The sequence below is a fragment of the Panonychus citri genome, unplaced genomic scaffold, assembly GCF_014898815.1.
Source record: "Panonychus citri isolate SS breed McGregor unplaced genomic scaffold, ASM1489881v1 Contig00028, whole genome shotgun sequence".
NCBI lineage: Eukaryota > Metazoa > Arthropoda > Arachnida > Trombidiformes > Tetranychidae > Panonychus > Panonychus citri.
Window position 1 is genome coordinate 2,603,851 of NW_026515433.1, and position 21,063 is coordinate 2,624,913.

The 21,063-nt window shown below is 28.6% G+C and overlaps 2 protein-coding genes across 2 annotated transcripts; one reads left to right on the forward strand and one right to left on the reverse strand.

The window, feature by feature from the left end:
* Nucleotides 1–54: 54 nt before the first annotated feature.
* LOC128396882 (U8-agatoxin-Ao1a-like) lies at nt 55–7,985 on the reverse strand. The gene is made up of 3 exons (XM_053357530.1): nt 7,002–7,985; nt 646–718; nt 55–578 (listed from the first exon to the last, which is right to left on the reverse strand). The coding sequence occupies exons 1-3, from the start codon at nt 7,198–7,200 to the stop codon at nt 437–439; spliced, it is 414 nt and encodes a 137-aa protein (XP_053213505.1). The 5' UTR covers nt 7,201–7,985; the 3' UTR covers nt 55–436.
* An 897-nt stretch (nt 7,986–8,882) lies between these two features.
* LOC128396881 (uncharacterized) lies at nt 8,883–16,577 on the forward strand. Its single transcript, XM_053357529.1, has 2 exons — nt 8,883–9,720; nt 15,807–16,577. Exons 1-2 carry the CDS (start codon nt 9,513–9,515, stop codon nt 16,109–16,111), a joined length of 513 nt encoding a protein of 170 aa, XP_053213504.1. The 5' UTR covers nt 8,883–9,512; the 3' UTR covers nt 16,112–16,577.
* Nucleotides 16,578–21,063: the final 4,486 nt, after the last annotated feature.

The window sequence follows — 21,063 nt, forward strand, 5'->3', positions numbered from 1 at the left end:
ATTGAATTTACTTACCTTGGGTTGGAAATAAATGGTTAATCAAATTAATTGTTGATCATATTTCTTTTTAATTGTTATTATCATTACATTGATCAAATGGTTTTTAATTAAACTTTTGTTTTTATTGTGATAATTGTAATCATAAATGATAACCTATTACATTAGTGATTTTTTCACAATAATCTTAATTGTAAATCCAAATCCAACCCAAATAATAATAATAATTGAGATAACAAATAGTAATATCTGCTAATCATGTTACAATTTAATAATTATAACTAAATGAGAGGAAACAAACAAAACAATCAAATTAATTCAAAGAGCGAGAGAGAGAGATTCAAATATGATAATAATGATGATTATGATGATGAAAGTGATTTAATACCAGAATTGAGAGTGAAGTGAATGAGTGAATGATCAGTTAATTGTTGTTAATTCATTTTCGCCCCCACCTTTGAAATAGTCCCATCCGTTGACAGCGACAATTAGTGCCCCACAAATTACATTTACACAATGAGCTACCGCAACAGTCATTTGGCCTGAGGTCACAAATGGCTCCACGTCTTATACAAGTGTGTCTATGGATCAACAATTAGAGGAACAATTATTCAATTAAGAGAAAACAATCAAATCAAATTTACTCACTTTTTAGTTAAAATCAGTCTAACTAAACCACCGTCACCATAGTCTTCCATCATTTCCGAGGTCACTTGTCGATCTGACAATTAGCAGAAATAACAATCAAATATCAAATCAATTCCATGAGAATAAAGGTAATCATTATCATCTCCATTATTTTCAAATATCTTATTATATAGTTAGAACTTTTTGTTCCACTCGAAGTCTGAACATTTCGAGCATTCTATCGATCTATAAGGTGGAAAAGGTTAAGGAAACTAAAGCGAATTTAGAAAGTGAAAAAGTCGATAATCATCATTTTTCATCTTCTCTTTCAATCCCAATGGTCAATCATCAATAACGAAACCAATCAACGAAACTATTATTACCATTCTCATGGAAATTAAATATAAACCTAAGAACAGAACGATAATAAATATAAGAGAAGAGAATAAAAATTGAAATTCTTTTTCCTTTCCTCAACTTCTAACCTGGAATATGAATATTTATGTAAATGAAAAATTCTTCCTCAATTCTCATGAAAATTTTCAACATTTTCTTCATCATAATAGTTGAAACTATTTCAATTCTCTTATTCATCATTCAGTATTCTCATTTCAGTCTCCTCCTGAATAACTGACCATAAGAATTCATTGTTATCCATGGAACCAGAATTTCAATCTAACAATTTAATCTAAATCAACAGGTAACTTTTTCTTGTACAATAAAATTGTCATTTAATTTCATCTTATTTACGATTGTCGTTTAAATTGAATTACTTTTCTCATTTGGTAACAATCAGAATTCAAATTGACGATTTGTTGACAAACAATTTAATCATTTTTTCACTTAATTCAATTACACTCGACAATTTTGTCCAATTATCCTGCAATTTAATTGGCTCATTATTCAATAATCAAATTAAACCATCAAGTTAATTAAGCTGATTAATAATCTCATGTATGTTAATCAACTGATTATGATTAAAAACTGAGCTATTAATAGAGATTCAAATCAAATTAATCATTTGGTTTGATTTTATTTGATTTGATTTGGGATCAAATTAAGATAACATTAAGATAATATATCAATAACCTTTGGGGATTTCGAGTGATAAAATAAACAACAATTAAGGTTCTAATTGTTATCTTGGATTAATTGTCAACAATCAGTTGTAGATAAAAATGATTAACATTATTAATTAATTTCTATTAGGGATTTGATTAACTATCATGAGTTTATCTGAATGTTGATTTATTGATTATCAATATTTAAAACGATTAAGTTAATAGTAAAGTTTTGGAAAATCAATTTATTCAAACAATTGAAAAGTAAATGATATCAAATCGTTTTAATTAAAAGTTAATCACGTTGATTAGATAATCAGGTGACTTAAATTTAAATAAATCTAATTGTAAGTAACTTAATCTTCATCGATCACGTTGATTGTAAATAAGGGAAATGATTAAGGAGATTTAAAGATAATTAATTTAGATTATAAGACGTTTAAGTTAATTGTAATCAATTAGTTCGAGATGATTTCCTATTAGCATACAATTTATAGAGGAAACAATTTATTAATCAATCTCTAATTACGATTGTTTTTTGCCTTAATTGTTGCTCAATGGGTGATGGTCACTCTTAGTGGTCAGTTAAGGGGAAAAGGATACAAGTGATGACGATAATAGATTTTGTTAGCAATTACAATTTGATTACAATTTAATCAATTATCACCATCGACAAATCAATTTAGTTTACACACCAGGAAATGTAACAATTTACGTTGACAGTTTGATTACAATTAACTTGATAGGTTCAAGAATCGAGGGAAAAGTTTACCATTGGAAATTATGTTTATATTTATTTTTTCTCATTCCTATTAATCATTATGATGATTAAGGAAAAAAAATATTTAAATATTCACAATTTGAACTTATTTCAATTGAAGATGATGATTCAGTTGGATCTTGAAACTTAATCTTATTGTTCATGAAGTTCTGACTGAATAAAATGAATAATCTGATATACCTTGGAGTCAATTGTTGAATATTATTCAATGAATAACAATCAACTTTAAATGTTACAATTTAAATGCTATCACTTTGAATCATCCTGAAGGTGTGAACATTTTACTCAGCAAAATTTAAGATCAATTTAAATTACTTTTTATTGTAATATATCACAATTAAAGCTAATCCAGTTGAGATAATTACTATTATTATTATCCTTGAATGAAACACTTTGTTCAAATCCCAATGATGAAACCTAAATAATCCTGAGATTATCAAGACAATCACAATTTATTGATTACGATAGTAATTAACATTTCGGTTTTAGATTTTCCATCCTCTTTAAACACAATTAAATCAAAAGTAATCAATAGATTAACCAATCGGAATCTTCAGTTAATCTGTTGGGTTAATTTAGTTGGACTCGAAACTATTTCCACTTGATTACAATCATAATCTAAATCTTAATCCAGTTATCGTTAATACTATTAAAGGTAATTGTGATCAACCAATTTCATAGGATAACAATCAATATAATCACAATTAAGTTTCGATCAGACTCTAACTGGAGTAATTGTAGTTGGTTGATTATTTTTGAAGATCAAACTGATTAGCATGGATTTTTTTTTCTCTCCAACAATTAACCTAATATTTAATCACTTTCAGTCAAGTATTTCCTATTAATAACCATGATTATCATCAACTAACAATCTTCCCAGTCAATCATGGTGACGATTATGATTGAGTTGGAGTGACAATTATGATACATTGACATTTAACTTGATTAATGATGTTTATCAATGATAATAGTAGTAGTTAATAGTAGGCTGTGTAATTAAAATTTCAAGTGTCCAATGATGATAGGGAAACAATTTAGTAATCAAGTTAACTGTTGTTGTTTAACTGAATCGGGTTCAGATGAAATCAATGAACAATTTATTGATTTTTTCTGAGGTAAAAAAACTCAAAGTTTCAAATCTTTTAAAACATTTCATTGATCCTGATCGGAACTGACCATTAGTAATTCTGATGACCAATTTACTATTGAAATTTTCTTCAAATATAATCACAATTAAATCATCAGCATTTAATTGTTGTCATCATTGGTTCTTTAACTTTGATTTTCAAGAAATTGATTGGGATCAGTTTTAATTTTTCTGTTACTGATTTGATTGTTCAGCTTAACCGATCACAGTTAACTAACTATTACAATCAAACCGCAAAAGAAAACCATAGTTTTTAATCAACAATTGAGTTTTAGCAAATAACTAAATCAACAACCGATAAATTTTCATGGTAAACAATCAAGTTAATGGATTCCCAAAGGTAAAATTGTTCATATTGATCAAATTTCAACTTTTACCGTTACTTTTGTATTAAGTTAACTGTTGTTAGTTTTGTTGAAAATTTTCATCATTTCAAGTTAAATATTATTTGATTAATTTGAACAATATTAATAACATTTAGTTATATTGTTTCAAAGTTAATCAAAGATCAACTCTCATGTAATCATCTTGAGAGTTAAGAACTGTTAATAGCATCATTTCCGTTTCCTGTTTCGTTAAGAGCCTTTTTATTTCATCCTAATTGATTGTAATCAATTGATTAGTTACCAAATAATTAATCTATTGATCTTTGAGTGATTCATCATTTGACTTAACAATTTAAGTGATAAAATTAATTATCATTGTAATTAAAGTTGAGCAACTGATTCATTATTTACAATTGTTGACCTTTTATATCAAATGAAATTCATGAGAAACTGAATCAGATTAATTTTCACTTAGAACTTTTTTTCTCAAGGTAAAATATTTTCGAGGAGAATGAAAAAATTATTATTCTCATCTGAATGTTTCATGATATTAGCCTTTATCTCTCATGTTCATGATATGTAAGATGATGAGGATGACAAGGATGATGAGGATAAAGATGAAGATGAAGATGACATCCTAGATTTAAACTTCTGAAAGGTTAGATCATTGATCCAAGTTTGAACATTCACCTCACCAGAATTGTGAACAATATATTTGCTTAACCTTTGGATCAATTTAAATGTAACAATGATTTTCAATCAGATGATTTAAATCAATCACGATGAATACGATGAATCATCAATTGTTGATCAACAATCAATAATAACTGTTCATCTTTGATTGTTAATCAATCTCTGTATTCATATTGGATTGTCACAATTAAACTCAATTGAATTGGATGAAAAAGTTTCAATCCCTTTTGATTTATGCAAATGACTCTTGGTGATGATGATTCCGATTGTACTATTAATTGGATTAAGTTAATTACTGATCAGCAAATTGTTTCCTGACAATTTAATTTACAAAAAGGAAGAGGAAGTTAAATAATTGTTTCTCTGCTAATTTAGTTACATTAAAACAACAGGGATAACAATTAAATTGTTGGAACTATCCAAAGACAAAGACAATTAAACTGCCGGGTTGTTAATTGTTGTTTAATTTGATTAACAATCAAGTAAACCCAATTAATGGTTGGATATAATTTTGTCCCTTTTTCCCTAGTTTAGTTAATTAAATCATCACAACAATTAAAAAAAAAATATTCCGCTTTAAATTAACTAATAATGCTGATAACTAATTAACTCCCAGAAACAATTAACCTCGGTTGATTTTGTTTATGATTTTTACAATTTAACAAGTTAATCTAATCACTTTTCATCAAAAGTTGATATTTAATCAATCAATTAGCAAGAAAATTAAGTGATCACAATTAACTTAAGTGCTGTTATCTTATTATTCAAACAGTTTTCAAATCACAATTGAAATAAATTAATCATTCACCGATCAACAATCAGCTATTAATAGTAATTTAAACTTGAACAATCAATTTACTGATTATTATTACTTAAAATGAACAATCAAATTGTTGATGAACTAAAACAAAATCAACTTGCAATTAGTTTCGTTCAATGTTATCAGAAAAGTTCAGAGGAATGAGAAATTAACTTGATTGATCAGATAATTAGAGAGAAAATTAATCATAATTAATGTTAACCCATAATTAATTTTCTCCAATAATCAATAAAGTACAAAATCAACTAATCAATTCACTGATTATCTTAATCACCAATGAACTAGGATCATCTCGAATCGATACCTGAAAGGCAAAAGTGTTTAGAACTTTTCGAACTCTCGAACTCTCAATTTCTTCTTGTAATCTTTTGATATCAATGCAAATGTAGATTCCTCCATCATCATGATAATAATATAATTCCCTTGAGGATGAAAAAATAATAACTTGTGATGATAAATTTTTCATCCCGATAATAATATTATCACTAAATCACTGTGATAATGTTATCATGTTTTTTTATCTCAACTAAATGCTAACAAATATCATCAACAAGATTTCAATCAGATAATCATGATAATAACATGATGTTACTTTTCATGTTTATCATGAAAACTTTTAACTTTCCCTGTTAAACTTTTCATAATAATCTCATATGAATAGTAATCGTATATGGAACCGGAAAAGGAAAGGATGTGGAAACTGAATTGTTCATGGAACTGGAAACTTTTGTATCTTCGTCAATCTCTTTTACTCTTGGAAAGGAAAAAGGTCACCAATGGGTCACGATTATTCTGATGACATTTAATTCGAGAAGTCGAGTTTTTTTTCACTCCCAAAATGACTAATCAATTCTCTGTTCATCTTAATCATCATGAAACCTGAAGACTTGGTAATTATCATGACTAATCGATGATATGTTGAAATTTTTTTCTTACTCTTTTTTTATCTTGTTCATGGTGATGATGATGGATTCTGATGATGATGAGTGGAGAGACACTTAAGTTACACTGGATGTTCAAGTGTTCATTTGATATAAAGCTCATAATGTAGCTAATATTCAGATGCTAGAGATAAATGACCTTTCACAGTGAACTGATCATGATGATCAAGTGGGAGACTTGATGATGATGTCGTTTTCTTGGCCTAAATTAGCTATTCAATAATCTGCTGAAAAGGATAAACATGTTGATCTTTTCATGATAATTGTTGGGATGAAGGTGGAAAAGGTCTAGATAAGTTCTCATGAAATTCAGGAAGAGGAGCTAAGATTATGATGAATGGTAAATCTATTTAATTGTGATTTTTTGGCTTCATCATCATCATCATCATGGTTATTTTGATGATAACATATAAAAAAAAGCTTTCAATGGTTAATATCTCATGAGAATCAAGGATTGAATTGGAATTAATTTGAGGTTCAGTTGAAAGAATTGAAAAGAATCAATGAAAATAAGATGAAGATGATAAAGAAGATGAAGATATTTTCATTAAGAATTAAATATTACATGAAAATGATTGAATTCGGATGAGGTTGGATGATTAACTTACCACTGGTACTGTAAATTCCTGATGATGATGATTTGACATTGAAAAATGTTGACAGAACAACAATTATTACCAAAATACTGAAAGCAAAGTGAAATTTAATTGGTCTTAATGATTTACCAGCAATCGGTGAGCGATTGTCATGATTATTTGTTAATTGCGATGAAAATGGTTCAGTTAACGATAAATTTAAATCCTCCATTGTCAATTGAAGGATTTCAAGACCAGGAAAGAAATAAGAAAACTAATAAACCCAATTAATTGATTTAATTGTTTCACCAAGAAGAAGCAGAAAAAAAATAAAATAAAACTTTTTAAATCTCCAATTAGATGGGAACACGAATAACAATTAACTTTATATAAAGTTTAGTTATCACTTGTATTCAGTTTAATAGCGATTTGGTTAAACACGAGGATCGATGTAAAATATTTGATAAACTTTCATTCAAAGTGATTTACAATCAACAATTGAATCGAGAAATCCACCTGAATAGTTGAACACATGGATATAAACACCCTGAATGAACTGAACAGAATGAAATTGACAGGTTAATGATAAATAATCATAACAACAATTAGGTTGATGAACAAGATGATGAAAAAAAAAACTGATTATGATGATGAATCTGAGGTTGATTATTATTGTTGTTTATTATTATGTTCAATGTAATTTCATCAATGATTCAGTTTCAGATGAAAGTTGTGAGTAGTTCTGAATAGGAAGCAACAGAAAGTTGTTGATGATAAGAGAGAGAGAGAGAGAGAGAGAGAAAGATGATAATGTTTAGTTTGAAGTTCTCAATCCAGGCAAATGCAATTCTATATCAAAGTGATGTTAATTTTCATGATGATATTTTTTGTTCCCACTCGAGTTCACACACACGGTGAAGAGGAAGAAAAATCTTCTTCCCTTTTTCATCATCTTCTATTCAAGAATTATCATCATGCTCATGCTCAGGTAAATATTTTATCTTCAAAATATATCATCAGCCAACAATAAGGTTAAATTTTCCATGAGGATGATTTTTTCCTGAGAATAGAGAATAGAATTTCAGAAATCAATTGTTAGATGGCGATATTAATAACATGGAATTAGAAATTCAGTCTGAGAAAATTTCGAAACTTTCATGCTAATTGAAATTCAAGAAATTTGAACTTCTCCTGTTTCCGAAGTTTCCTTTTTCCATCCAAGAATTTAGATTATTAATTTTTCTAATTGTTGAGTTTTCTTTTCTTTTTTTTTGCTCTTTTTCTTTATTCCAATTCTCTAACCATGATAATTGAATGCTCACATCGAATTTTGTTCATATTCGTTCAAGATCTGATCTTTGTTCATTTCGATTGAGTCTTTTTCTTTTCTTTATTTCATCACTTTTTCTTTCTCTTCCTGTTCATCTCTTTCTTTTTTCTTACCTTTTCTCTTTCCTCTCATCATTATCATCCATTGGTAACAAAGTAACATAAACAAATATGATATCAACTCTATTGTGACATCTAAATGAGACTCAAGGGTCTACTTATCAGAATGAGAAGATGAAAAAGAATAGAAAAACTTGGAAAATAATGGATTCTTCTTCTTCTTTTTCTCCTTATCCAGATAATAATACAACTACAATGAGCCTCACTAAGATCAAGAATAAACAATAACAGGTAACAAAAGATTTTCGTTCATTATTATATTTGAATAAAAGGTGAAAAAAAACTCCCAGCGAGCAGCGACACCTATTGATAGAATTTCTCTCCAAGCAGAAATTTTCTTCTTCTAAGATGAAGATAGAAGCTGATGAGAATTCTACCTCTTGATGTTAGACTTGGCTTTCTCATCTTCAATCATCATGTTCGTCATCAGAATGATGAGGATGATAAATGTTACAAGATGGTTAGAATGCCAGAGAAAACAAGTAATCCATATGAACGCAGGCTCAACAAAAATGAACGAATTCTGTCTAGTAGAAAAAAAATTTTTTTCGAACCTGAACTATAATCTTTTCTCTCTCTCTCTCTATTTTTCTCTTCTCTTTCTCTCCCTCAAATAACGAGAAGAAGAAAATAATAATCATCATAATAAAATCAGAAGAAAAAGAATTTTTTGTCTTCATCTCTCTCTCTTTTTTCGCTCGAATTTTATTCTGTGGTTCCATCTCTTTTATTAACATTCTATTCGAGTGCTGTAACATATTCCATTCGTGCTATTGTTTCAAGTGAAATCCATTCAAAGTCAACAGAACAAAAATACCAACAGTTAACAAATCAGCTTACAGTTAAGTTGATTCCAACAATCAACTAATCACTCATCCACTTTTCACCTTCCAACCAACAGTTTTAATCGTCGAAAAGTGGATAATAACAATTACCAGCAATTAGCTCGTATTTAGATCGAGTTGAAAGGAAAAAAGAATAAAAGTTCTGAAAAGAAGAAAAAATTTCGACAAACTTTACAATCGACAATTAAATCATATAAATAAATCATAATCAAAGTAAATTTAAGTTACCAGAGCGGAAAAATCATCAAAAATGTCAACAGTTACTGATAATCTGTTATCATCATCAACCAACAATCAACTGATTGTACCAACAACTACAACAGGATCTTCATTGGTTAACATGAGGAGATCATCTCGTCTATCAACAATCACTTTAATTGTCACAATTTTGATGACAATTTTAATCAACCTGAGCAACAGCAACAATTATCAAGTTGAAGCCTTTTATAATACCAATGGTAAGTTATCAACTTTTTTTTGCTTGTTACGAATCAGTTGATTGTTGTTGGGTTTTTACAACAATAATGATACTCATGTTAATCAGCGTGATGATGATTAACTAGTTAACAGCCGACGGAACAATAATAAAATTAATCAGATCGGATTAACAATTTACTCAAGGGAATCGTTGGTTAATCAATGTTCAAGTGTTTTATTAGATTATAAGATGTTAGTTAATTTGCTTTTTTTTCATGATATATTTTCAAGAATATAATCTCAACAATATAATAACTTTTTCCTCTCTCATTCTGATACATGATAATCCCCGAAAGGATTGGAAATTCAACACGATGAGATAATCTAATAATAAATATGATCGTTATCCTGAAGATATAATAAAAAAGAAGAGTAGGAAAAAAAAGTTCTGAGAAAATTTTCGTTTTATCGAAAATCGAATCATAAAAATATCATCAAATTTGTTAATTCATTTCTCATTTATAACAATTGCAAGTGAATATTAATTTTCCTTCAAATGTTCATGTTACCCTGACAATCAACATGAGTTTTACAATTGATTTAGACTCATTATCATCGCCATGAATCATGAGAAATGAAATTGTTATAACTGTTGAATTGAATTACTTGTTGAAATAAACGAGTTGATCAAATTAACATATGTTACTTTTTCTTACCTGAATAAAAAGTTCTGAATGTTTTTCCCTTGTTATCCCATGAATGTCATAAGTATCATGATGATGATGATAATGAATTGATTTATCATTTTGCAATAAAAACATTCAACAAACTGAATCAGTTTAATTTGATCAAAAGTAAAATAGATTCTCTTTTCTAATTCAGTTCTAGAAAAGATCATGATAACCTGAGTATATATTCAGAGAAATATGAACAAGCTTCATGAAGAAATGTTCAGAGAGAGAGAGAGAGAGAGAGACAAATCTCGATGATGATGATCATCTTCAGAAACTTTATTCGAACTCAGAACTTCCTCCCTCTCTCATATATTATATTATCTTCTCAAGGTAAATAATATTTTCTTCCATCATGATTATTATTGAATAATATTGAGAATAGAAAAAAAATTGTTACTTCGATCAATTTAATCTTCATCTTTCTTTTGGCCTTTTCTTATCGTCTTCATCTTCATCATCATCATTATCATCCTCATCCTCTGATCAAAAACTGAATACAAGAAAATATCATCAACTAACAAACTCCCAGGCTACCTGATCAATATTTGATTAACATGATAATGACCATTACCATTAGTTATTAACAATTAACTTATTCCTTCAGTATATTTGATTGTTGGAAAGTAATTACAATCATTATTATCACCTCTTAACATACAAATCAATTCATTCAAATTGATTATTTGTTGGGAGGGAAAAAGTTTTCAAAAGTTTTCACAATAACAGTTTATTAATATTTCGGTTGGAAAATTTTTTTTACACCAAACTATTTATATCCATGATGATGATAGTTTAATAATAGTTGATTTGAAATTTTCCTAAAGGGAACTGATTATTGTTGAATTAATCTGATAAATTCTGAAAAATTTCTGCTTCCATGATAACATTATCATAAACACATTAACTTTTAGTTTGTTGAATTTGAAAGCAGAATTGACTGAATCTTATTCAACAATTTAAATAGTTGCTACAGTGAATTAAATTGAGCTTAATCATTTACTATTCAATTGGAAAATCAAATTCAACAACATTGTGTCTCAATTGATTCTGTGGTTCAAATGAATTAACAATTTAGTCGCAATTTAGTTGCTACGTCAACGTTAATTGTTCATGTCACTGTCTCATCATGATTGATTATCATTAATTGTTACGATATTTTAATAAAAATTGATAGTTAATCATTTTCTCATTTACTTGGTTAGTTTTTTTTTCACCAATATTGTTCACTTTGATTGTAATTAATTCAGTTTCACATTTATAAATAGGATTACAATTATAATCAAAATGTCAGTGATTAATTTTTGCCTCTCAAATGATTTATCCAAATAGTAATTACTTGAGACCAGAATCCTTAGGTTAATCAATTAGTTGATCAACTATAATTTATAATCAAACATTTTCATTATCATTTATTATTACTTGTTAGTCCCGTTAATTGCTGTTAATTAGTTTGAATGATTAACTGTTAACTAATTGTTACAAGGTGAAATTTACAGGAAAAAAACAACTCATCGAGTGTTATAATTAGTTGAATTGGGAATGGAATTTTTTTTCTTCACTTTAATTGTTTCTCCATAATTAAATTACACCAATTTACTAATTAATTGTTTACTTTACTTTTTTGCAAGCCTTTTGATTGTCGGGAAACAGTTTCCAGCAATTAATCCTTGTTAATTGTCATGGAAAGCAAGTAAATTTAAAACAATCAGACAAATGATATTATTCATAATCAATAATGATCAACACAATTAAGGAAAATCTTGCAATCAATAAATTGCCACTTCTTAATCAATAAAATTGTTACGATTCAATTCATTGAACATTTGGAAGGATAAAAAAAATTATTTACCATGAAAATCATGGAAATCAACTGAATACATAGAAAGTTACATATAATATATGAATTAGAACTTTTCTTTTTTTTTCTTTTCTCTTATGTTCCACTCGAATTATTGTTTTCGAACTCGAAGAAAACAAAAAGTGATTCCATTTATATAGATACAGTTATTTACTCATGAGACATGATATCATGTTGTCTATCCTTTCAGGTTACTGAATAAAACAGATTGAAATGACATCGTTGATGATAAAAGGATGATAAACATGATGATAGGTTGTAAGTGTTAATATTGTCTTCAATTGTTGATTCCGTAAGTAAAAGTATCACAATCAAAGTCACAATCAGAAACAATCAAGACAATAGCAGATAATCAAACATTGTTACTAAAAAAAGATTCACTTTCATTTCTGATTCATCATTTTATCCTCATCCTCATCCTCATCTTCATCATCTTGTCATCACCACTAATTTAATATTATTGATTCAATTGATCAATTTTTTTTCATTCCATTTGATTAACTGAATCACCAAAAGTGTCATTAAACTTTTATATGTTTACTTTGATAATCAATTCTCAAATAAACAATTAACTAATTTAATCCACTAAAATATTAATGGCTGAGTCTTAATGATTATCAAACAAATAGTCATTATGATTATCCCTTTAATTGTATTGGTCTTTTTATGATATTAAAAGCAATTTAATCATAATAATTGTCATCATTAACCTCCCAACAATCAGCATTATTGTCACGAGAACAATTAATTTAGCCATTTAAATTGACCAAATCACTTTAATTGTCCATTGAACAATTAAATTCACTAATACTCTCTGTCTTAATTTAGTTTAAATTTAAATTCATATTTAAATCTCATAATTTAACCTCTGAGCTTTGGTTGATTAGTAAATCATTTGTCGATGATGATAATTTAACATTGAAATGAAGCCTAAAATGAAAGTGAAATTAAATTAATTTGATTAACGATAAATTTGTAATTCAGTTTTTTCTCAATCAACTTTAATTTACTAATCACTAATTCACTAGATCAAAATCAATAAGTAATTAAACTCAACCATCAACGATAATTAATCACATGTAGCAACTGATTGACATTATCATTAACATCTAACGGTTTAATTAACTTGATTGATTTCAAATTGAATATAAGGTGAACAATTAACCGAAAAAACTAACAATCAAAGTGAATTAAAATAGCAAACAAACTGTTTGATTGTAAATTAAAATTCTGATCTCGTTCATGGGGAAGAAAAAAAGTTCTGAACAATAAGTTAACCTATTAAAGTCATTGTATCAATTCAATTGTTACCATTAACCATCATCACCACCAAGGCGTAAGATTATCATGATAATCGTTCTGATAATTAACATGATAACAGTTGAACAATCAACTTGGGAGTGATAACAATTCCCAGCGATGAAAAGGTTACTTGAATTTTATGGAACAAAAAAAAATTCTATTTTCTTTTTCTATTCTTATTTTCTATTCTCAAATATAATAATAACAACTTCCTTTTTCACCTCACACTTTTATCTATCTGTTGATATCCTGTTCTGTTTTCCAAAGCCTCGAGCTGAAGATTCTGAGGATCATTGATTTTCAGGGGAATTGTTATCATCTTTGACTCCACACGTAAATTCAGATTCCCTGGAGTTCATGTTGATTCCTTCATCATGAGCATCCAATTAACCTTTCATTTCAATTCTGAATATCAACCATCATCATCACCCATTTACCAACCACAATCCAACCACTTCCTCCCTTAGTGTTCAAAGAGTAACAATTTAAATTGTTGGTCAACTTAATTTACTCCAACAGATTAACAATAATTGATATTTTCTTATTGACTACTAATATTTATCAAGATTATTGGTAAATTGTTGCAATTTAATAATCAACCATTGATCATGAATATCGATCAGTTTTTTCGTGTTCCATTCAATTAAGTTTAATTTGATCAGACAATCAATGTTTGAACAATTTACTAATCATTACGTTGGCAGAGGTAACAAAAACTTAATCATTTAATAAACCCAATCAATTAGTGATGACGATGACACAAAACTTTAATCATTGTCGTTAATAACTAGGGAAAATTAAAACTAATCTGATTAGTTAATGAGCTTAAATTGTAAATCTGATTATTTTTATATCATATTAATATAAAAACGATTTATTATATAATAATATTGATAATAAATCAAGCAATTTAAAAATTGTTATTCAATTAGATCAATTAATTGAATTAATGGTCACGAATTTGAATCATTATTAAATCACCATCAGCTCCAATTATCAATAATAATTATCCAATTAGAGTGGAAAAACTATTCTCTCCAACTAATTAGATGAATCATCAGTCCCAGAATTGAGTTCAATTTAAATATTATCAAAAGTACAAAATTTATTGATTGATTTTTTGGATAACAATCAAAGTTATTGGAAACTTTTCCACCACTTTCAGTAAATCACATTTCTGACAAGTTGGAGATATTTTCATGACAATTCAGGTAGAAATCAAAATAAGCTCAACTAACTAATGAACCATGAAAAGGTCATCTTCATCTTCATCTTCATCTTCATCCTCATCCCTATCATCTTAATGACATTACATTGAACTATCATCATCTTTGTCCACCAAATGTCCAGTCTTGTTTGTCGATATTGAAACTTTTTCGTTCATTTATATTTCTGTTTATTCATTGATTCAGTTTCTGATTCACTTATCATTAGGTTAACATGATAACAATTAAGAAACTGAAAATGGAATCAAACTCTTAACTTATAAATAGGAATGAAACTTTATCGACAATTTAATGTTCGATAGGAATTAATATCATTCCCTGAGGGTATTAACTTCTAAATGGAGGATGTAATAGATATTTAAGAGAGTTAAAGGTGAACAGAATTTTCCGATTTTCTATTGAATTTTTTTTTCTCTTCCTTTTTTTTTCTTCCGGAAAAGGAAATAAGTTGTTTTTGTAACTTCCTTTTTCCACTTTTGTCGATATTAAATTTTTTTCCCTTTCACTTGATTCAATCAAGGTGATGATTTATTTTCATGATTGTTTATTAATAACAAATGTTGACAATTAAACTGTTACAATTAATTGACATTGATTGACAAGTTTAATTCAATCGTTAATCTCAAGTTATTATTGGACGATTAACTTGATTAGTTGACAAATTAGCAAGTCAATTGTTTATAACTTTTATCATTTCCTGATTAATATTGTTTCCTATTAACTAATTTATATATAAATACAATATTAATGATTAGCTATTATTGTAATGATTAACTTGATGATGACAATTTACTAATATTACATATTTGCTATCATAAATTATTTACTGTCAATTGTGATAATGATTTAATCTAATAAGTGACAGTTCAATATGATTACATTGATAATAACAAAACAATCAACAATCAACAATTTATAAAGATTTAAAATATTAATTAGTTGACAATTTACTCTGAATGAAACAATTAACTAATCTCTCTCCTCTATCTCTCCAATTAACTTGATAGATCCCGAAGGCTTTGATGATTATATTTTAAGCAATTTACAATTAGCTGGTGGAGGAGAATCAAATTTGATCATTGATTCCAACAATTTACCGTTCGAAAGGTTATCCTCATCATCGCGATTATCATCGGCATCGTCCCCTGTTGGTTCAGTTATCACCATGAAAAGATCGTGTATAAAACGATCGGGAATTTGTGATAATCGTCCGGCTGATTGTTGTTTAAATTCAGTTTGTCGGTGTAATTTGTGGGGAGCTAATTGTCGTTGCCAGAGAATGGGACTATTTCAACGACTTGGACGTAAATAATTACAACAATCAACTCTAATTATGGTCAATTAAACACGAACACAATTAACTTATTATTATACTTTAAACTTTATCGATAGATTTTTGTTTTTTTCCCTTTTTGTTAATATTAATTTTGTGATTGTCTATTGAAACAATGTTACTTCTTGTTGTTGATTTAATCAATCAATAATTAACGATAATCAAAAGTTAATCAACTCATCATCAGTTAATTGAAGATAACATGAATATATATAAATCAATTAAAGCTCAAAAATCAATCAAATTAATCATTAGGAAAGGAATTAACTTTTGTATCAATTTGCAATTGTCTTCCTTTCAAATGGTTAATCAAAATGTAAATTAACTCGAGGACAATTTACTTAATCATCGTATGGAAAACAACAGGAGAAAACTTTAAATTGATTGTTGAAGAAGAAAAAAAAATTAAATTAAATTGTGAATAATGATCAGATTTAATTGACAATTTCTATTGCATTTCAATGTCTTTCAAAAATTTTCATCTCTTTCAGTTTTTATTGTTTTTCTTTTCCTCTTCCGGTTTGTGACACTTTTCAACTTCCTGTAAGACATTTAATTTCATCATCATCATCATCATATGTTCAACAAGTTAATTGTCATAGACAATTTAATTTAAACCATGTTTTCAACAATTAAGTCTTCTTATAAAACAAAAACATTATTTACCGTTATTATTGTTATCCAATTGATTAATAACAATAAATGTAACAATTTTAGGTTTAATTATAAATGAACAAGAAAATTATAATCAATGACAATTAAATGTATTAATTATTTTGGATCATCTTGAAAACACAATCAATTGAGTCAATCAAGTAACTGGATTAACGGTCAATCGTTATTTTCATTTAATTGTAACATTAGGACAATAATTTACAACTGATTTAAATAATGAGAGAGTAGGATAAGGGAGCAAGTGAGTGAGAGAGATGATTGATTTAAATCAATTCGAAGCTTCAATTTGTCCAATATTTGATTAATTCTTAATGATGATCGATTGGTGAGTATTTTTTTGTTGTTGATCATTAAGATTTCCAATTGATTCATTGAGTAATTCAGTTGTCAGATTGTTTCTCATCAATTGAATTCTGATCACTGAATCTCATGAATTTATATCAACATGAACAACAAGTTACTCGAGGCTAAAGTTTGATAATGGTAAATATTATGGTCCATTTGATTTGGACAGTTAATTGATCCATATGATCATTTGATAGCAATTAAATTGAAACACTCAATTAGATCAATCATGTTTTCATATTGAAAACTTTGGACTGAACATTTCAAGGTAAAAATAAAGGTAATTCTGTAATCTTGTTGATTAAGACGTTGAATGAACAATTAAAAAGATAATTAATTAGAGTAAGAAAAGGATATTATTTGTATTGGATTGTTTATCTGGACGATTGTTAATCCAAATCAAAGTAAATGGTTCAATTTGCTTTAACTGTTATTAGTTAATCTTTGGTCTTCTATTATGTATTAATATTAATCGGATTGTTTGGTGAACTACAATTAAGTCAAATTTTTAGATCGATTAACGATATAAGGTTGATTGTTTTTTTCTGACAATTTAACGATAATAAATTAAGAATACGATTCAATCATAACCTGGAATCTAAATGATGTATTGATCATTTATCTCTCTCTCTCCACTCAATTTCTGATATCGGATTAACTTAAATCTCAATCTAAATAATACAATTGATGATCAGGGAGAGAATCAGTTTATCTCCAAATTTCATTCCAAGAAGGTTCAGTTAATTCATCTATTGAGGTGAAATCATTTTTCTTTGACCATGAAGATGAAACTGAAGATGAATCAGTCCAATCGGTCCAAGGTGAGTGGTCAAGATGATGAGTCGCAGGTAATTCATGATGATCACCATGAAGATGATGATGATGATGAGGAAGATCAGGTGAATGATGAACTGGTTTATCCCAAATATCAGTTGATAAGATGGATTCATGTTTATCCCAATTAAGAAGTGGATGATGATGATGATGAGGTTTATGAGAATCGTGATGATGAGAATGAGAATGAGAATGGCCTAAGGTGTGATGTGACCAAGAGGGTGTATGAGGCCAATTGGTCACTGGCCAATGTGAATGATACGACGGAACCTTAATCGGTACAACTATCGGTTTCCATGAATGATCATGACGGGGATGAGCTTTCCACCCACAACAATGTCCACCGCCACCTCCACCAGTAATGATTATCTTATCACCTTTACCCTTTTTATCACTGTTGGTCAGTATGATGTTACCTTTTCCACACCCACCAGATGACCAGGAGTCACCACAACCACCGGAACCACCGCTGATGATTATGTTGGTTCCTCCGTGTTTTTTACATCCAATTAACATGAGAAGATTGAAAATTAGCAGAAAACAAGTGGACACAATGACCACACATGAACGAGGCACCATTGTCTCTGGAACTGTTAATCCAGTTGGAGATTAAGATTAAGAAATTACAATCAAAATTAATCCACAATTACTATTAGAAATTAAATCACCATCACTGAGTTGAAATCGAAAGTGACAAAACCAAAATTCAATTTTTCTTTTCTCTTACTAATCTTAATCTCTTTCATCTAATTGTGAACAGTTAATTCATTGATTAGCTAATTGTTAATCTTTTATTCTAATTGCTACATTGGCCGATTCCATTGTTAGTGGCTGGTTGTCAGCAATTAATCTAATTAATGGTCTAATTATCACATTTTTTTCTCAACTTTTATCGTTATTGTTATTGTTCATTTCGATTATATAATTTTACTAATTGTTGATGGAAAATTAATTGTTAATAATGTTTTGATTTTCATTTCTAATTTCGAGACAAATTAAGAATCTTTTCTCTACCCAATTATCTTCGTATTGTTTTAATTGGTTAACATTTAATAACCTTTAACAATTAAGGTCTAATATCATCTAATTGCTGTTGAAATTAATTCTATCCTTGACTTTAAATTGTTTCTTCATGTTTACCTAACCCACCATCAGAATTAACTGTTCAACTGAACAATTTATTGTTTGTTTAACTACAAAATGGTTATCATTTAATTCAATTAACATTTTCGTAACTTAATTCTATCAATTTCTAATTAAATCTAATTGATTAATCTTTAAATGATTTAAGAAAATGTCATTTGTTTTCTTAGATATTAATCATTAAGAGGAATTGTGATTAAACAGGAAAAGAAATTAATTTCTATAGTTAATCAACTAAGTGTAACTAATTTATTTTGATGAAAAAATGATTGCGAAAAAAAAATTGACGATCAACTGATTAATACTTTAAATTACTCGATCTAAATATCATGTATTCAGTATGGTAATCGGATTAAGTTAATCAAAGATTAACTGGTTAATTTAATTTCTAAATTATCCTTTCATTTCATCTGATTTTGATTCTCATTGAAATTGATTAGTAGAGGAAACGTTGGATTGTTATTGTTAGTGATTAATTACTTTCAATCATTTGATGGTTAATCAAATAGCTGAAAGTTGCTAATTGTTGGATGGTTAAAATGTAAATGATTTATTTAGTTAAGTTATGAGATTATATCACATGAATTAAATCATTTTTTATCGTGAACTTTTGACAAGAATTGGTCCACATTAATGTTTTTCAGTAGTTGAGTTGTTAAAGGATTTTGAGTTGATGATGAAGATGAAGATGATGTTGTGATTTCGACGATTGTTTTTGGTGCTAATTTGCGATGTTGCCTTTGAATCGCTAAAACGGGAGCGTTTTCAGCTCTTCGTCTTTTTAGTCCAATCGAATTGTAATGATTAAATTTCTCTAGACTGACTCGTTTACTTCTCATCACTCCTCTTGGTAAATTCATCACTGGCAGGGTTGGTGATGAATCGGTGGAAATTGTTGCCGTAGTGGTTGTGGTTGATGTTTTTTTGGTTGAAGAGACAAATATTGGTGTTGTCGCTCGAGCTGGAGAAAGATTTAATTGTGGTATTGGAGTATTGTCTTCGATACCCGATGAAGCGATTACGACAGAAAGCGGTGAGGGTGGTACTTGCTTCTTTTCGGGTGTTTTTAGATCCTTCATTAAGTCTTTAACAACATATGAATTAGAATAGTAAGTTGCTATAGGAGTCGATAGTGAATCAGAGTGATTATCTGTTGGTTTAGGAGTTGATAAAGAGGCTGTTGATGGAGAATCATCTAGAATCCTGATTGGTGTAGTAAAATTTTTCAATTCTGCAGAAAAAGGTGACGAGGGGACTAATGATTTGTCTGGTGTTTTAATTTCTTCAAAAAGGTCCGTTGTCTGGATAAGAAAACTTCGAATGGGTGTTGACAAAGGTGACTGGTTATGAGCCGCTCTCGGTGTTAGTGATAGTGAATTAAAGCTTGATGTCGGTTGTTGAGGTGGTTGAAGGTGTTGTTGTTGTTGTTGTTGCTGCTGCTGATGTTGCTGTTGCTGTTGAGGTTGAGGTTGAGATTGAGATTGAGGTTGAACTGGTTGGTGAATTGGTTGAGGTTCCGGAGGTGAATGATGTTGTATCGCTAATTGCGGCGGATGAAGTGGTTGTGGATGTTGTTGATGTTGATGGTGATGGTGATTATGGTTATGGTTATGATGGTGTTTCGGCGGAGACAATTGTTTCTCAGGTTTGTCATTACCAGTTACAAGACTTAGAGTCTCACACATCCTTTCAAGTTTATTATAATCTTCAAAAAGAACAAAAAAATCTTCCAGACTTTTGGTAACATCTCTCATTTTTTCATTAGCAAGTTCAATCAGTAAACCATAAGCTGGATTTTTAAGCTTAGATATACACTCATCAAGCTCAGTCAATTTGGTTGACTTAATAGTCAAATCAGATTTTAAAATAATTAAGGCTTTTCTTAAAGACATATACCACATTTTGGATCGGTTACATTCATAGTCATTGTCCAG

Bases quoted from the DNA above. Each gene is read 5' to 3' on its own strand.
- LOC128396881 (XM_053357529.1), top strand. From the start codon at position 9,513: ATGTCAACAGTTACTGATAATCTGTTATCATCATCAACCAACAATCAA. The intron at 9,721-15,806 runs GTAAGTTATCAA...TTAACTTGATAG, and splicing joins AGCCTTTTATAATACCAATG to ATCCCGAAGGCTTTGATGAT.
- LOC128396882 (XM_053357530.1), bottom strand. From the start codon at position 7,200: ATGGAGGATTTAAATTTATCGTTAACTGAACCATTTTCATCGCAATTA. The intron at 719-7,001 runs GTAAGTTAATCA...GCTAATTGTCAG, and splicing joins AGGAATTTACAGTACCAGTG to ATCGACAAGTGACCTCGGAA. The intron at 579-645 runs GTGAGTAAATTT...GTTGATCCATAG, and splicing joins AGACTGATTTTAACTAAAAA to ACACACTTGTATAAGACGTG.